The sequence below is a fragment of the Phodopus roborovskii genome, unplaced genomic scaffold (assembly GCF_943737965.1).
Source record: "Phodopus roborovskii unplaced genomic scaffold, PHOROB, whole genome shotgun sequence".
NCBI classification, from domain to species: Eukaryota; Metazoa; Chordata; class Mammalia; order Rodentia; family Cricetidae; genus Phodopus; species Phodopus roborovskii.
The window spans coordinates 14,294,798-14,312,346 of NW_026126571.1; the positions used below are offsets into that span (position 1 = coordinate 14,294,798).

Sequence of the window (17,549 nt, forward strand, 5' to 3'; positions counted from 1 at the left end):
TTCCACAGTGAAGATATTGCCACCACAGTTTGTGACACACAGGCATCTCACCAAAGCATAGCAATGTAGCACAAATAATAAAAACCCAGAAACAGACACTGGGATTCAAGCTGAAGATCAGAGAAGCAAAGCAGTCAGCTTCTAGAGAGTTTTCACCTCTATCGATGCTCAGATTGGGCAATCCACCAAATCTCAGATTGCATCTCCAGACTGCACTGTTCTCCACCAAGCCTCAGAATGCCAGACTGCCCTGTGAGATTGCACTGAGATCCTTATGTACTCTCTAGTGCTGAGACTAAAGGCATGAGCTGTTTCTGTTTTAGACTGATTCATTCTAATGTAGCCCTGCATTGCCTTGGACTCACAGAGATCTGCCTCTATCTCCTGAGTTCTGGGATTAAAGGTATGTGCCACCACTGCCTAGCTTCTATAGCTAACTAGTGTGGCTGCCTTTGCATTCTGATCCATCAGGCAACCTTTATTAAATGATAAATAATATATCAGCACATAGCAAGCTCCAGGAAACCCTAAAAAGCTATTATGGAGACAAGTCCACTCAAATTTAATCTAAAATTATATCTGTGGATTTTAGAATTTACCATTTAAAAATATTAGAGGTTTATTTTCTTCCTGTGAATTTATTTTCCAAGCTATAATAATGAGTATGCTATTTCCAAAAGAACAAAGAAAGGATTTTGAATTATTTCATAAGAAGTATGTTATTATCCTGGTTTATATATTAAACAATGTTAGTTATATATTAAAAAATATAAATATGTCTAAAATATCATGCAGTACCACATAGATGTATACAATTTTATGTTTTTGTATTACAGTTATGGAGGTACATTTAATAAATATGATAAATTATAAATTTATATAAGCAAAAAAAGCTTATGTTTGAAAATGCTTTGTGCCATCAGTTGTTTTTTTTTTTTTGGTGCTGGCACTCCAGAAATTTCCAGACTTCATTGTTCATTCAGCATGAGAGATGTCCACTACCTCTGTGGATGACCCTGTGGGTCATACCCATCTCTTCCTTAAAACGATTTCTCACTTTGCTCTGTTGACCTTTACATCACTTAGGGTTTCAAAGTCCACTGTGATGTTAAGGCGCTTCACTAGGTAGAGCTGTGGCTGTGTAATGGCATTCATTTATACAACAAATCATCTCAACTTGTGAACTGTTCCAGTTATCACCTCTATGGTGGGAATTTCTAAACGTGTAAGACTTGTCTTAACCTGCAGTGCCAGGTTAGTCCTTCTTGGATGGTATTACACTGTCTGCTCTAGAGCACACTTTGTCTGTACCTTCCAGACACTTGCAGAATGCTAGCTTAATAAAAGAAGTTCAGAAAACTGTTGTTGACTCACTGTATTTCCAATCTGTGATTTTTAATTATTAATCTATTTCATTTTTAGAGCAGTACGTTTAACAAGTTTTTATCAGCAGCTTATTGATTCAGACAGGAATTAAGATTGTCTAATATTATCAAGGATGAATCTGCTGAATTTGATGTGCCTGTGGTCTTGTCTTTTCATATGAATTAGCAGTAACAAGTATAGGACTTCACCAATGGCATAGGGATATAACAGCTGTGAAGAAATTAACCGATTTTTGTAATTTCTGTGTCTCAACTTCTATATTTCTTAGATGGAAATAAAGTACTTATCAGAGCATTGTTACTGCTCTTCCTATAGTGTATGTATAAGCAATGTGGAGGGCTTCCTGTGCTGAGAGCTTGGCTATGTCCTTACCACTATAAGGCCAGTGTTTTTCCAGCCCTTATCTTCAGAGACTTTCTAATTCTATAATACCTGTATGATCTTGCCTTTTAGTTGGTTAGTTTATTGAGGTTTTAGGATTCATTTCATTTATATGGCTCTGGGTGTGCATGTGTGTGTGGTCTGTGTGCATGTGTTAAAGGTGACAGGTAGATGTCAGGAGTCCTTAGAGATAGAATTTGTGGATCCAATGTGGGAAGAATGGTCTGAGGGCTCTGAAGTATGCCCCATGCCCTCTGCATTTTGCATGTGTCCCCTACTTGCTTCTATCTTTATTCAGTGGGTATAATTCAATTTTATTCCATGTTCTAGGTCAGAATTCATATCACAAAACACCCAAAATTCCTTACTATTTAATAATAAAATAAATGTAGGGGATATAATTATCACTAACATCTCTAAGTTGGAAATACATTTCTGAATATAGCATATACCATTATATATAAATTCTAAATTCTAAAAATTTCCCTTTTAAAGAAACTGATTTTATTTATTTATTCAATGGGGCAGGGCACAAGTCAAACTGCATGTTGGGATGCCAAAGGGTAACTCTTTTTCCCATCATGTGAGTTCTAGAAATTGAACTCAGGTCACTGGGTTTGGTGGCTAGACATCGAGACACCCCACTGGCCCATAGAATCTCCTGGGTAATAGATTCTGTTGTTCAGCCTGCCAGCACACACTTTCTGTGCCAGTATGTGGGTGACAAAAGAGGAAGAACTCTGTGTGCTAGGGGCCAGCATTGTCTAAGTAGTGAGTTGTAGTTCAGCCATGGCTACAGAATGAGACCCTGTCTCAAAGGAACAAGAAGCTTTTGTTCTCAGCCTTCCTCAACAGTATGCCCTAACTACATAAGAATTCTAGCTTTCTGTCTCACTTCTAGAAAAAGGGACTGGAGATCGTGTTCTTCTGATTACTGTATAGGAAGCTCTAACACCAGAAAAATCTTAAATATTCGGTCAGGCTTTTACTCTCTCATTCTCAGTCAGTATGCTATGGCTGTGCGGGGCCAGGTCCTTCTCTGCAGGGAGCAGCCTCCACTCTGTGACTTAATGCACTTATGGAAAACAAGCACAAAATCCATAAATCAGAAGATGAGCTCTTAGCTTGCTTCGGCTTTACCTAGTTCACCTTTTTGACTTTGCAATTTATCTTCTTTCTGCTCTATCATTAATGAGCATTTGACATGCATAATGAGAGGATTCTGCCCTTAGGAAGGTGTCCCAGATGCTCAAGAGGTCAACATCCTAAGCAAATAAGTCCTTTAAACAACATCCTTTGTTATCTCAGTGAGATTTAACCTGATTTTTTTTTATTATTTTTTTAAAAGATTCCAGTGCTTTTGAGCTGTTTTTCATCTATCTTCTGGTTAACCTTCAAAATAGAGCTTGGCAAAAGCACTTTGGCTGGGGGTGATGAATGGTCATTATCTTTGTATATGCATGCTTGTATTTATAAATTTGTGACACAGCAGATTCTAAACAACATAAGCTAATGGGTCACTGATGAAGCAAACACCTTTGTGTCCTTTACACCGACTGTCAGAACTGCTGCTTGAGGAATCTTAAAAAATACTGAATATGTCACTTTGGATTTTGTCCTACATACATGATATAGAAATATCATGAGCAACAAATAGAGAAAAATATGGAGAAAAAAGCAAAGAAATATAGAAAGTGAGAACCAAAGCTTGAGAAACATTTATCACAAATTTCAAATAACGAATTGGATAATACATTTCTAAATTGACCAAAGTTTCTTATTCCCCTGTGCTGAGAAAAAAAAAATCTCTTTTGATTAAGAAAACAATTACTCAGATTGACTATAGTTCGGTTTGTTTATGAGCCTACAAATCCCAAACAGAAGGAAAACATTAGATTTCATCTAGTAATTGTGCTGGGTAGTTTAATGTCAACTTGACACAAGCTAAAGTCATTTGAGAGGAGGGGCCCTCATATGAAAAAATGCTTTCATAAGATCTAGATCTGGCTGTAGGTCTATCATTAATTAAAAGAGGTAAGGCACTGTCTTAATTAATTTTGTGAAAGGGCACAGCCCATTGTGGATGATGACACCTTAGGCTGGTGGTCCTGGTTCTATAACAAAGCAGGTTAAACAAGCCATGGAGCAATCCAGTAAGCAACACCCTTCCACAACCTCTACATCTGCTCCTGTCCCTAGGTTTCTGATCAGTTTGGATTTTCTTCTTAACTTCCTTCAATGATGAACTATGGAAATATAAGCCAAATAAACCCTTTCCTCCCTAAGTTGCTTTAGTCATTGTTTCATCATAGCTATAGTAACCCAAGTTAAACAGTAATGCATAGATAAACACCATCAGAAATGTTGTAAAAGTTCCAAAATAGATACACAAGTGTGAGTTAATTCTTTCACAGCAAAGACTTGAAGCAAACACATGTTGCTGTCTGTGCCTTAAAGGAAAAAAATCACAGCTCATTTATTGAGGAACTCAAACAGATAAATGTTCCAATCCTTTTTACTTTTCTCTCTAATTTATGCATACATACCATTTGTCTCATATGGCATATGTACACTAAAATTAATTGCCCAAAAATAAATATTTGAACAAAATTAAATTAAAATTGGCTATTATCTGCTTTATCAATAAAATTGACTGAAGTTGAAATGTTCACTGGTGAATTCTGAGAGTCCTTTTCCAATGATATAAAAGATATTTGATTATTTGTGTTCATGGATTGCATTATATGGGCCATACTTGTGCATATGGAAAGCAAAATTCAATGTCCTATGACTTCCTCAATCCATATGCTGTATAGTTTTGGAAGAAGGGTCCCTCAGTTAACCTGGAACTTCCTAACTCTGCTACATTAATTGGACAGTATGCCATACTGCTTGGTTTGTCTTTGCCTCTCAAGAGTTGTGACTACAGAAGAAAATTACTATGTTTGTCTTTTAATATCAGTACTAGAGATCTGAACTCAGGTATTTTTGCTTGCATGGCATCTGCCTTTCTCACTGGGCAAACTTTCTTGTCTATAAATAGCATTTTTGAAAACTACCAGGCAAAAGTATGTATCTTTGCGAAAAATATTTTTTATAGGTCAAGTAGTGTTCATGCATACCATGTCTCCCTACATTTGCTTTCTCCTCTGCAGATACATACAAACTCAATGAGAAATTGTCTTTACATTGAAAGCTAATATGTTCCTATTTCCCTAAGGATCTACATTTTGAAAGATTTCAAACAAAATAAACTATATTTCATCTTGCTCATGGTATAAGTCTAGGAATCATCTATGATTCCTCCTTTATGTTACTTTTTTACTCTCCAAATTTCTTTTCAGTGCTCTGAAGACCTGCCAGCTGTGTCTGCCTACATCCATGTAGTGGCTGTAATGTGGCTCAGATCTGCCCTAAGGGGTATGGTGAGTATGGTGAGCCTCTTCACTGGAGTCCTTGTCTGTTCTGTCCTCATCAGTAGAGCTGCATAATGGATCTTTCACTGGTAGCTACAGGACATCTGGAGTTATCAAGACCCTGCTTGAGATACTATAAGAATACCTTATCCCATTAGGAATAATGCTGTTTTAGTTAAGTGACAGTTGTAATTTTCTTCCACGATCCATAATTTTACTAACCCCAGGCAGATGGCCAGCTTTCCAGTGCCAAGAATCATTTCAATCCTGTTGATCAGGTCAGAAGTTCAATCAGAGAGTTGTTGCTTATGGCCAGTGTATTTGTGTCACTACTGAACCCTTAGGGATATCATTCCATGTGGTTCACAGGCATCATAGCTGGGTAGGCATGTTGGTTGCCTCTCTCCTTTTAAAATTTGCATGATAGCTCCCAGTACTATGAAAGCTATCCTTATAGTAGGAACCTTTCAAGTCACTTTCAGATTGAGGGCCTCTGGCCCTTGTGTCTGAAGTACATGGTTTCTTCAGCAAAGAAGACTTACAGATAAGTGTAATCCTCATTTATCATCATGAAAATTTCTCTTTGTAACAGACAGAAGACATAACGGAAATCCATAACCAGTCAAAGTACAGCGTGATGAGGCCACTCTACAAAACAACTCCCACACTTAAGGCTGATAGAACACTTTGGAAGAGGGGCAGAAAGATTGCCATAGCCAAAGAATTAGAGAGTTTACTGAGAGATTGTGTCTCTTAGTAATGTTGGAAGGTACACCCATAAGATATCATCAACATGAGAGCCAAAATGTGGTCTGAACAAGGATGACAGCTCTAGACAGGACAAAATGAACTAGGGAAAGCTGATGAGGACTCTGTCCTTCAGAAAGAACTACAGACAACTGAGAAATTCTGACAGTGAGAAAAATAGTCTTCTGCAGGGAAAAACATAACCAACTGGTTATCTAATCCCAAGTGGTCAGCCTTGAAAACAAAACATACATACAATCAACATTATATAGACTAAGCCAGCTATATTTAAGAATATACAGGTATGTAATGTTCATATATAAATGTGACAACAATTAATGTAAAAAGAGGCCATGCAGATTTTACCATGATGACCTTGACCTAGTTTGCTCATTTATACCCTCCTTCCTCTTCGACTGGATTCCCAGACCTCAGCCTGGTGCTTGGTTGTAAACATCTGCATCTGTTTTCATCAGTTACTGGACGAAGGCTCTATGATGACAGTTGGAGTATTCATGTATTTGAAAGACTGAAAGAAAGGTTATATTGGAGGGTTTGGCAGAAGAAAAATAAGGGGTAATAATGTAACTATAGTGTAACATCAAAAAATAAAATTAAAGGCACTACAATGTAGTTTACAAATCTTTCTCAAGCTTTCCCTATCTCTCTCAGGAAATGAGGACCAATGTCCTCATTTTCTCCTCTAGTGTGTTCATTTCTCTGGTTTATATCACACTAAGTTTTTTCCTCCAAGCTGTAAGCATTGCCTAGCTTTGTAAAAATCTTTCTTCGTCTCACATTTCTAGGACTCTCTGCTCTTCCTTTCTTGACTCAGAGTCCTCATCTTAAACAACACTCTGTGGTAAGCAGGAACACCAGTCACATATTTCCAGAACAGCTGACATTTCTCCTTATACAGAACTGATCACACTTGTAATTATTTTTGATATTTCTATTTTCTTCTCTGGTTCTGTGATCTCAAAGTACAACAACATATGGCAGTAGTTAGTCAATATTTATTGAATATTTTACCTTTAAGAACTTGGGGCATTTCAATGTTTTTGGCATTCAAATCATGCTATGTCAAATATCAACATGTTTCAATGTATAATTGGCCCAAAACAAAATGAGATAATATACTGAAACTTAAAGAAATCTCTGAAGCATTAAAGTTTATACATTAAATATTAAAAAAAATACTATAAGGATTTAAAAAGAAATTGAATAATTAAGCCAATATGAAAAGAGAGTAGTACTTAAAGGACTAGTGAGTTTTACTTAATTCATATAAATATCTATATAATGGTCAATAATTTTTATTTATTTATTTTTCTTTTTTATTTAAATTAGAAACAAGCTTGTTTTACATGTCCATCTCAGTACCCTCTCCTTCCCTTCCTCCCCCCTGCACCCCACTGACCCCACTATGCTGTCCTCTTTCTGCTCCCCAATGAGGGTGAAGTTTTCCATGGGGAGTCTTCATAGCTTGTCATTTCATTTGAAGCAGGCCTTAGGCACTTTCCCATGTGTCTAGGCTGAAAGAATATCCCTCTATGTGGAATGGGTTCCCAAAGACCATTAATATACTAGGAATAAATAGTAATTTTTATTTATAATCACTAATTTCCAATGTAATACTTTTGTAGTTATTGCTTTCTTTTATGATGCTATAAGCATTTTTTTTTCTAAAACTTGGGTCTGATTTAATCTCAAATGATATTTACATCTTTTATTTACCCACAAAATAAGTTCCTTTCTATCAATTTCTTTCAAAACCAGATAATTTTCTTCCTGTGTTCTATGCATTCTGGAAAATTAATCAACCTTTGTCATTGTGCACATGCCTGATTTCAGTAGAGGTGTTAGCTAGTGTGTCTCACTATCTGGAAGATCTTCCTCATAGCTCTGCATAGACCAGCTTGTTACTTTTCAGGCCTCTGTTGCGATGCCATGGGGTCCCTCCAACTCTTTCTAATTATTTTCTATTTTAAGCTGAGTCCCACAGGGACCAGCTCGGTGATGGAGAAACAACATACAAAGGACTAGAAGAAGCAACTGGGTCAAGCAAGAGGCAATGCTGAGATGTCAACATGTGTGATCCAGGGCCAGTACGCAGGTATAGCAAGATAAAGGAAAGGGAGAGGACTGTACCATTCTAGTTCATTAGTGACCATTAGGTATAGAATCCTCTCAGGAAGTGGGAAGGGATGCTAAACAGAAACAAATAAGCATACCAAAATTCAGCTCTATTTGCTGTGTGCCTTGGCAGACATGTCATATGCTTCTCAGGAAGCATGAGTATGCACTGTAACACAACAGTCTTTGAGTCCACAGTATCCTGTCTCTAATATGTCTGGGTTCCTTTACCATCACAGGTCTTAGACAACAGTCAACATTCACTACTAGGCTCTAAACTTTCATATATTATAAAAAGACATTCACTATGAGTTCTATAATATAGGGATGTTCTCTCAATCTTTGCTAAAAATTTGTGGAAAGAATGATAGGTACATGAATAAACTACAATCTTTGAAGTTATTTCAATACTAAAATTCTTAACACTATATCTGACCAAGTGGCCAGCAATGGAAGGTTCAAAATTCAGGGTGTGGTTTAATCTGACCCAAAATAGAATCCAGAAGTTCCTAAAATTACATAGATCCTGGTTTAGGTATAAGAAAGAACAATAGTCACACAGAGGTCAATTCATTATATAAAACTAGAATTCACCAGAGAAAGAGATTTGAGAAAGAAAAACTAAAATAATTGAAGCTAGAAATGAAGCATTCAATAAGCCAAATGAAAAGCTCAGTGGAAAGCTTCATCAATATGTAAAACAGATCCCAAATAAGATAATAAGGAAAGCAGGATATTATTGTAAAGAACAAAGCAGGCAGAGTAATTGGATCGTTTGGTAAAAGTCAATGATAAATTAAGTGTGTGTGTGTGTGTGTGTGTGTGTGTGTGTGTGTGTGTGTTTAAAGAACACAAAAGAGCTCTGAGATACCATGACATGAACAAATCTCTTAATTGTGGGAATAGAAGGAGAATATTTCATCAAAGGCATGGAGAATATTTCCAATAACATCTGTCATATGATTTAGCTGTATTACACTTCATAGGCTTATATAGCCCTACAGAGACACACATTCATGTTCATAGCTGTGCTATTCACAATAGGTAGAAAATAGGATCAACCTAGATATTTATCAGCAGATGAATGGATGAGGAAAATGTGGTATATATACACAATAGAATATTATTCAACGGAAAAGAAAAAATGCAGTTAAACAGATGAAATTGAAAAAATTGTACTGAGTAAAGTAACTCAGGTCCAGAAAGAAAGAACTATATATCAGAGAAATCCATGCTCTCTCTCTCTCTCTCTCTCTCTCTCTCTCTCTCTCTCTGTCTCTCTCTCTCTCTCTCTCTCTCTCTCTCTCTCTATTTTTGTTTAATTTGAAGGACAATTAGAAATCAGAAATGGGCCTTTGGTGGAAAAGTTACTTTAAGTACTTTAAGTGAGGAATAGTGGTAGATTTCAAATAAAAACAAAATAGAGGTATGTAATACTGGGGATGGGAAAGCTCAGTCAGGATAAGATATGGATGATCGGGGAAGTCAGCTAAGAGAGGAGAGGGCTAGCTCAAAGGAAGGACATGTGAAAAGCCACAGGGAAGCATGCTCTCTCCCAGCCCATGAGAGCATGATCGGATAGGATTTTGCATGCACATGGTATGAAAGAAGGGGTGATGGGCTCCAGGTGTTACAGGAATAACTGTCATAAGGAATGACAGCATAGTGTGTGGCTGAATTAACTGAAACTAAGAGGGCAAGCATTATGGAAAGGCACTAATTAGTATGATCATTTCCAAATAAAGAGGGTTAATAGAATTACCATGTATTGGTAGACAATGCTCCCACAAAGACATTGGTTATAAAGAAATGATTACAAAGCCAGGAACAAGGTATTTCCCTAATAGCTATATAAAACACCACAAGTTTCTTATTTTGTTTGTTTGTTTCTTTCTGTTTTTCTTCAGGATATTCCAATTTTAAACCAAATGACAAACTTCTCTGCTGGTCAGCTTTCCTAGTGCTGTAAGTTTCTATTTGAGCTGCTGAGACAGAGAAGAAATTAATAGCCTCTCCCAGCACATGGCCTTGCTTACTATAACACTACACTGCCAGGTAAGATCTCCCTATTGTTGTAATAGTGGCATGATTGACGTAAGGTAATTGATCACTTTCTCATTACATTTGAGACCTGTTCCATAAGAGAACATTTAATGCCTTCTTCTGCAATTATGGTCAGAACCTAGCCAGGCCTAGGGCGGTCATAGATCCTAATAGAGAATCTGCTAGTGTTATTTTGTTAAATGGTCATGATGTTAAATACATTCTAGATATTTATGTGTAAGCCCATTACATGGATTGTTCTCAAACTTGGTCAGAGAAGCCTCTTTTTGCAGTGGGGTTGCAGGCACTGCACTGATATGTAATTGGCCAAAGCAGGCCAAATAAGAGCCTAAATGAGAACTGTTTATCCATCGTTCTTCCTCCCGGAGTGTGTGCGGGAATGCTGTAAATGTATCCTTTGGATATAACATGGCAATCACACTAATGACTTCATAGTGGCTAGGTTTATCTTCACAAAATTTGTATAATATCCAGCCTATCCAAATTTCAGCATAACTGGAGGAGGTGGCTTTCCGTTAGTGAGCAGTTAATGAGAGTTGATAGTTATTGACGGGGAGGGAATTGTTCTTTCTTTGAGGGTGTTCCTCCTTGTATATTTCCCATGCCCCAGTGGATGACTCCACAGTCAAGTACATATGGGCAGGGTTAGTTGTGCTTAATGGGTTTTTAAAACTTACAACAAACAAGACATGAAATAGAGCAGAAGGTGTGTTGAAAGTGAAGTGGTGGGAGCGGCAGGAAGGAGGTGAGAAATGTACATGGCCATATTTAATTATATATATGGGAAATCTCAAAAATAAAGACAAGTATAATAAAAATGAAAGGATAATAGGCAAATCTTAAAAACTTTAAAAAAAGTTAATACTTTTCAACAGTGGGCATAGGTTTCCGTTTAAGCACTGAGGATTCTAGAGATAAACACAGGATACCCTTTCTTCATGGGTGTGACACACTTTGTTATCAGCCAGAGTGCTGATAATGTTCGAGTTGTTTCCAAAAGAAGACTTTTGAGCTGTGGTTTTTGTCTATCTATGAATATACTCTTCCACTTTCCCTATCTGGCTCATATCTACTGATTTTACATACTTAGTTAAATGTATTTGAAAGCTCACTGTAACGACAGCTCACTATCTGTTAGGAAACACCAACAGGTTTGGTATTGCATCTCCTTCCTTCTAAACAGATGCATGTTGCAATTAAACATAGGTTCTCATGATAAAGACTGCAAAAACAGTAATGGAAATTTAGATGTGATTGTTTTAATAACACAAATTGCTATTCCTATCATTTTAGGGTATATGAGTTTCTTTAACCAAATGGCTATAGCATTTGAACAAGGAAAGGGATAAAATGAAATAAATAATGCAAAAATTTCATCCAGGAAATCTGGTATTTAAAGCTAATAATCTGCACAATCCTTATTAAATCGTTTACTTTTTCCGAGGATTAGTTGTCTATAGTTTAATATTTGGAGGTATGGATTAGATTAGTATTATTAAATAAGTTAGAATAATATGATTAAATAGGTTGATTTAATGTTATTTTACTTCACCACCATAAAATTATGCTATTAGTAAAAATTAGAATTTTAAGTTTAAAAAATAAGGATCTTCTGTTCCACAAATTAAAAAAAAAGTAATCTTTTAAAATAGTAACCTTGCTATACCTAATTCTTGTATAGATTTTTTTGTAAGATAATGTTTATCATATAAATTATACATTTGGAAGTAGAAGTGAATGGAGTTAGGCTAGTACAGTTTTAAGATGCTTTAAGAAGACAAAGTGATAAGACTAATTTTACTTGCGAGTGATATCTACATGTACATGAAAAGCACACTAGAAGCATTTTTTTAGTTATCAGAGCAGTCAAAAGGAAATTGAACTCCAAAAACTTCCTCATTTGGAATATATATCTCATTCATGATAGTATGTGTGCTTACACACATACAGCACATACATACACATATACAGCACACACATATACGCATACTTATACAATATGCTTCCATAGGAAACACACATATACATACGCAAACTATCCATATACATATACACAACACATACATTCATATAATATATATGCAGCTCATACACATACATTTACGACACAAATACAGATGCATATACATGCACACATTCATACATTCACATATAAACGTATATATAAAACATACATTTGCATATACACATGTACATTTACATACAGATACATATACAGAACTTTTTAAATATATTTAGAACCAAGTGCAATGGAAAAACAGAAGAGATTAAATCTTTCAGGATGATTATAAAACGAGGATAATATAGATGCTGTATTGTAGAAAGTTCAGTATTTAGAATTATAATTCTTTTAAAGATCATATACAAAGGCTCTGTTGACAACAATGATATGAGATGTGATAATACACATTTCTATTTTTGGAGAGAGAGAAGGAGTTCTCCTTTTACTTGCTCTTTGTTGACCATGTCTTTAACTTGTAATATTATATTACCATCTACTATAATTCCATAACTACACCAAGAGTCTCTGAGAGTGGCATCCTGCCATTTCACTGGACATTTACACTGGTGTTCTCAGCCACATCAACTTCCAAACCCTTTCTTTCATCCTGGTATTTATGGAATATAATTAATTCAGGGCCAGAAACTCATTCTTGTACTTACCTATACTCTGTGAGGTTTATATAAAGTGAACGATTATTGTAAACCTGTGTAAAGTGTATACAGCATGTCCTTAACATAGATGCACTGTGTTTACATGAATACAATTCCAAATGATACCACTGGAATATTAACATCACAATAAAAATTCAGAACTCATTTGTGATGTGCATGGCTATTCTCTTGTTAGGTTTTGTCTGTCCTTTCCCTTTTTGGCTCCACGTCTGGACAGGCTGCTGAGAAAGCCAACACTTCATGCGCATATTTAATGCTAATGGGGAATGTCTCCAGCTCCACCATCACCACAGGTGACAAATTTCTTCAGCCCTGGTTCTCAGCAATTAAACAGGTTTACCCCATCCCTGGCATCAGCTAAGTACGGTGGACTTGCCCCCAGTCACTCTGCTTTCCTGGGCTGCTGTATATGGTGAACACTGCCACAGCATTTTGGTGTGAGCCATCTCATCATTCCCAACGTTTGAACAGGGTGACCCAAAACACTTCAATTGGGAGAAAAAGAAAGGCACAATTGAGGAAGATCAATTCCATCCTTTTAATGCAAACTGAGACAAATTGTAACGTGGCACCGTGCCTTCATTATTGTTCCTAGACATGGAATTCATACATCCCTTTTGAAAAGGAGGTGGATGCTTGCAGGACAAAATGCAAATAGCCCTTCAAGATAATATCTCATAATTACTGTATCACCTCAATTATACAAGTACAACAGAATCTTTTTTTTATATATCAAACTGGTACCTATGAAACCCCATATGTTACGGTGTCTCTTTCCTTCCTCCTGCTAGTCCCACTGAGTAAGAGTCCCCTAAACACCCCCGAGGCCACAGTTCTCTCTTAGTGAGAAAGCTTCAGAACAACGCACTGAGGTAGGCCCCTGTATCCTCTTCAAATCATACATTAATAAATTGGCAGATCAGAACATATTCACCAACATCCCTTGGAGTCATACCTTCTAGCTCCCTACAGAAATAGAGCTGGGATTGTGGCAACACCTTAGTTTCTGTTTGCTAATCATTTTCAACACCCCCCCCCCCAATGTTCCTGTGCCAGTGTGTTTGACATATGGAATTCATTCGAACTTTGGCTGGTAGACTAAGTTCTCAGCAAAGTGATTCTTTGTCAAGAGGAAATGACTCGGACAGAAACACCAGGCTCTTATCCCTAAGTCCTTCACTCTGTGCTTTATACATTCGTTTTAGACCCAGAGTTAAATTCTTTCTAGACACTTTTCTGTCTTCTCTAGGTGTGTGCATAATTCAAATGACTAGCCACCTTTCTTTTTTGCTTCAAGAAAAAAAAAAATAAAGGCAAATGTATGAGGAAATAAAAGGGATGGGTAAATAAACAACACGAGCCTCCTCACCGCTGTCTCCTTGTGTAAAGGGTAGAGGAAAAGTTTGTTTGTTTTATTAATCATTTCCTTTTAAATCAAAGAAGCGGCTGCATGAGACAACCGGAGAATGTGAGCAAGGACAACATGACAAAGAGGCTAATCAACTGCCTTGTGCTTATATCACTGAGGAGAGATGAATGGCATAAACCACCTTCTGGGGATGGAGCAGGTAGCCCAAGCAGCTCACCCACCCGGCAGGCCACACACTGACAGTGGAGAAGAAGGACACAATTGGTACACAAAATAGATCACAGTGCAGCAACATAGTAACTGTTTATGAGTCATGTCTTTATTAGAAGATGAATATCCTCCCATCCAGTGGCTTATCTTAGGCTACTCAAATGAAAAACCATGGAACCTATTGTGAGACTTTTCAGCTCAGGGTGTAGTCAATAAATCAAAGGAAAAAGAAACAGTGTTTTGTGCCTTGTAATATTAAAAACCAGACAAACAAAAAATTCTGTTTCTTTACCCTAAAGGCACAACCATGGCAATTTAAATTTCACAGCCTCCAGTTCTCTTCTTGCATAATTGATCTTATAAATACGACTCCCCCTTTCTATATAACTTTGTCTTTTATAAATACTGCATTTCTCCATTTTCTGGTCTCAGTTTGCAGCAGCACCAGTAAGAAAGAAAACAAATTTGTGAGAGACACATAGTTGCACACGCCTTCTCACCCAGCTTTGCCTGAAGGCCCAGAGCAGTGAGTGCACTGTTGCACCTGGATAGTTACCTTCTTGATGGTCTCCAGCATGGACCGCCCTCCCTGCCAGGGCTTCGAGTTTTTTCTGATGCAGGACAAGCTTGCCATGCTGTGCCACTTGCGGTCCTCCAGCTTCTTATGGAAAGCATTTGCTAGGAGAAGCACCGTGTCGTAGATGTAAAGGTTGGAAATCTGGAAAGACATTAGACAGTGGTCATGAGACCCTCCACTCCAGCCATCGCATGGAGAGAGACAGCTCCATAGTTCTCTCAAGCCATCCATGCTTGCTTCACTGAGTCTCGCACCAAACAGAACGTTTCTCTTTTCATCCCTGAGGCTGCTTTGCCACTGAGAACAAGGTCTGTCTGATTGTGCACCTCAATTGCTCTCCCAGATTACTTGGGTATGAAAGAGAAGATTAGAAAAGAGTCGTTTTGACAGAGGCAAGGCTACTGTCAGTCTCACTTCTGAGAAAATCCTCTGGCCTCCATTCCTCTCTGAAGACACCTAAGAGACTCATTTTGGAAAGAACCCTGAATAATAAAGTTTCTCAATATGTCAAGTTTCTATATTTTTGATATTCATTTGGAATTAACTATCCATGTTGCCTCAACCCTGATCTTCCATGAGTGCCACAGGACTCAAAGTGAGAAGCAATCACGTTTGTGTGCCTTTGGAGAAGTCCGTAATACAAAGGACAGCTACCAGGAGCATTTATAAACATCAGAGGGCTATACTGATGCATAGATGCTCTGGCACACTGTCATGACAAGTGCCCGAACCAACCTGTGCGTGTGTGCACATGCTAACTGTTGTTTACAGTAACCACACTATCATTTTTGTACTGATATTGGTGCCGGAATTCTGAATTATAGCTCAGTTTTTCCCATGATCTATTGCAATCCTTAAGGAACTCTTCCACACTCTTCACTATCCAATTACCAAAGCTGCCTAGTTGTCTAGTTTTTTTTTTTTTTTTTAAAGAGATTAGAACTTATTCAGGAAGACTGGACATGAAAAGAGGTAAGAAGCCAATGAAAGCTGCAAATGTTACATTACTGCCTCTCAGAAGGAAAACTTGATAAAATAAAACTAAGTAAGAGAGGGCAGGGTAGAAACTCATTGCACCTTGAAGCACTCCAGTTTCCTCAAGTTTTGAAGTGTCATATCATCACAGTTTATTTATTTTTTATTTTTCTTCTCTGAAAACCAAGGAGAGGCTATGCAGATTTGTCAGTGACTGTAAGTGATCAAGAAGGAAATTCACAATGCCATTCCTGCACATTACATAATGCTGCAAAGATCCAACCATTGAGATAATTAGAGTTTGATGCTATGCATAGCCACTAGACAGAACATCCCAATAATGCCTTGTGGGTTTCCTTTCACATCTCAGAGAATCTTTAATCATCTGTGTTTGATAGGCATCATTTTATGTGTGACTTTTTAGAAGTCACACACGAGTAGATGTGGGGATTTCTTTGAAGAGGTATTGAAGAATCTTATGTGCTCTGTGAGACCAAAGTATTTCTTATTAGACATATCAGGGTGGGCTTTTGTTACTATCACCCCCCACAGGTAATTATTGGAGGAGCAAGGTTAGGTTGGCTGAAACCACTATGAATGAGGTGTGAGATCTGAAGCTAAAAGTAGCCTGTGAATCCAAATTTATATTAGAAGAACATTACAAGGATCCGATAGGAACATGTTAGACACATGAAATATGTGTGGATCGCGTCCAATAATACATGGAAATATTTTCGCAGATTTCTCAAAATGACTTGCAATGGTGTGCCCTTCCTAGCTTCTCCTGGGGCCACTCCTACACATTTTCATCTTCATACACTTCTCCCTTTGCTTTAAATGTTCATGTCAGCTGGCCTGACAGAATTCTTCCATGTGTCTTTTCTTTCTCTGAATTGTTAACTTCCTTCACATTCTGCTCAAAGGTTACACTGTAGGAGACACCTTCCCTACTAACCCTGCCCTCTGTCTGATGATGTACCTGGTCCCACTAACACTGCCACACTCCCTTATCCTCTTCCCATCCTGACTATCCATCCTCTTACTGTTCCCAATGGCCTATCCCATTTTTGTGTCTTCTTAGATACACTGTGTTTAGCTAGGACCACTCTCCTGTACATGGTATGAGGCTATCTACTGAAGCAGAAGAAGCCATATCAGTCCCTGAAGACAATGGCTTCTCTTCCCCTGACTCTCTTGACAGAGTCATTCTTTTTGTGGATCAAGAACTCTCAGTTCATCCCTCTATTAAACACTGCTGTAATGCTAAGTTTTTTTTTTTTTTTTAAGTTGGGAATAGAGATACATGCTGTATGTCCTTTTTTTTCTGTATGTTTTCTCCTATCTGTCTAATCTAATCTATATATCCTTTTGACTGTCCAAATAGCCTGGCTCAAACTTGGCTTCCAATAAACAATTGTCAAAGTAAGTCAAAAAATGAGGCAAAAGGAAAAAGAAAATCAAGTTGAAAGTTAGGTGAATGTGACAGAACCTAATACATGTGAAATTAGACAGTTTTCCCATATCTGACACTTGAGTTGGACAGTGATTTTTTTTGTACCTAATGATTTTTTTTCTTATGCTCAACATAAAGGCAAATGATGCTGACATGTGA

General features: G+C 37.4%; 1 protein-coding gene across 1 annotated transcript in view; it reads right to left on the reverse strand.

The window, feature by feature from the left end:
• Grid2 (glutamate ionotropic receptor delta type subunit 2) overlaps positions 1-17,549 on the reverse strand; it is a 1,241,117-nt gene that overhangs the window by 490,754 nt on the left and 732,814 nt on the right. Inside the window, exon 7 of the mRNA XM_051202902.1 lies at positions 14,942-15,103. Within this exon, the coding sequence (XP_051058859.1) occupies positions 14,942-15,103 (162 nt within the window). The remainder of the gene's footprint in view (positions 1-14,941; positions 15,104-17,549) is intronic.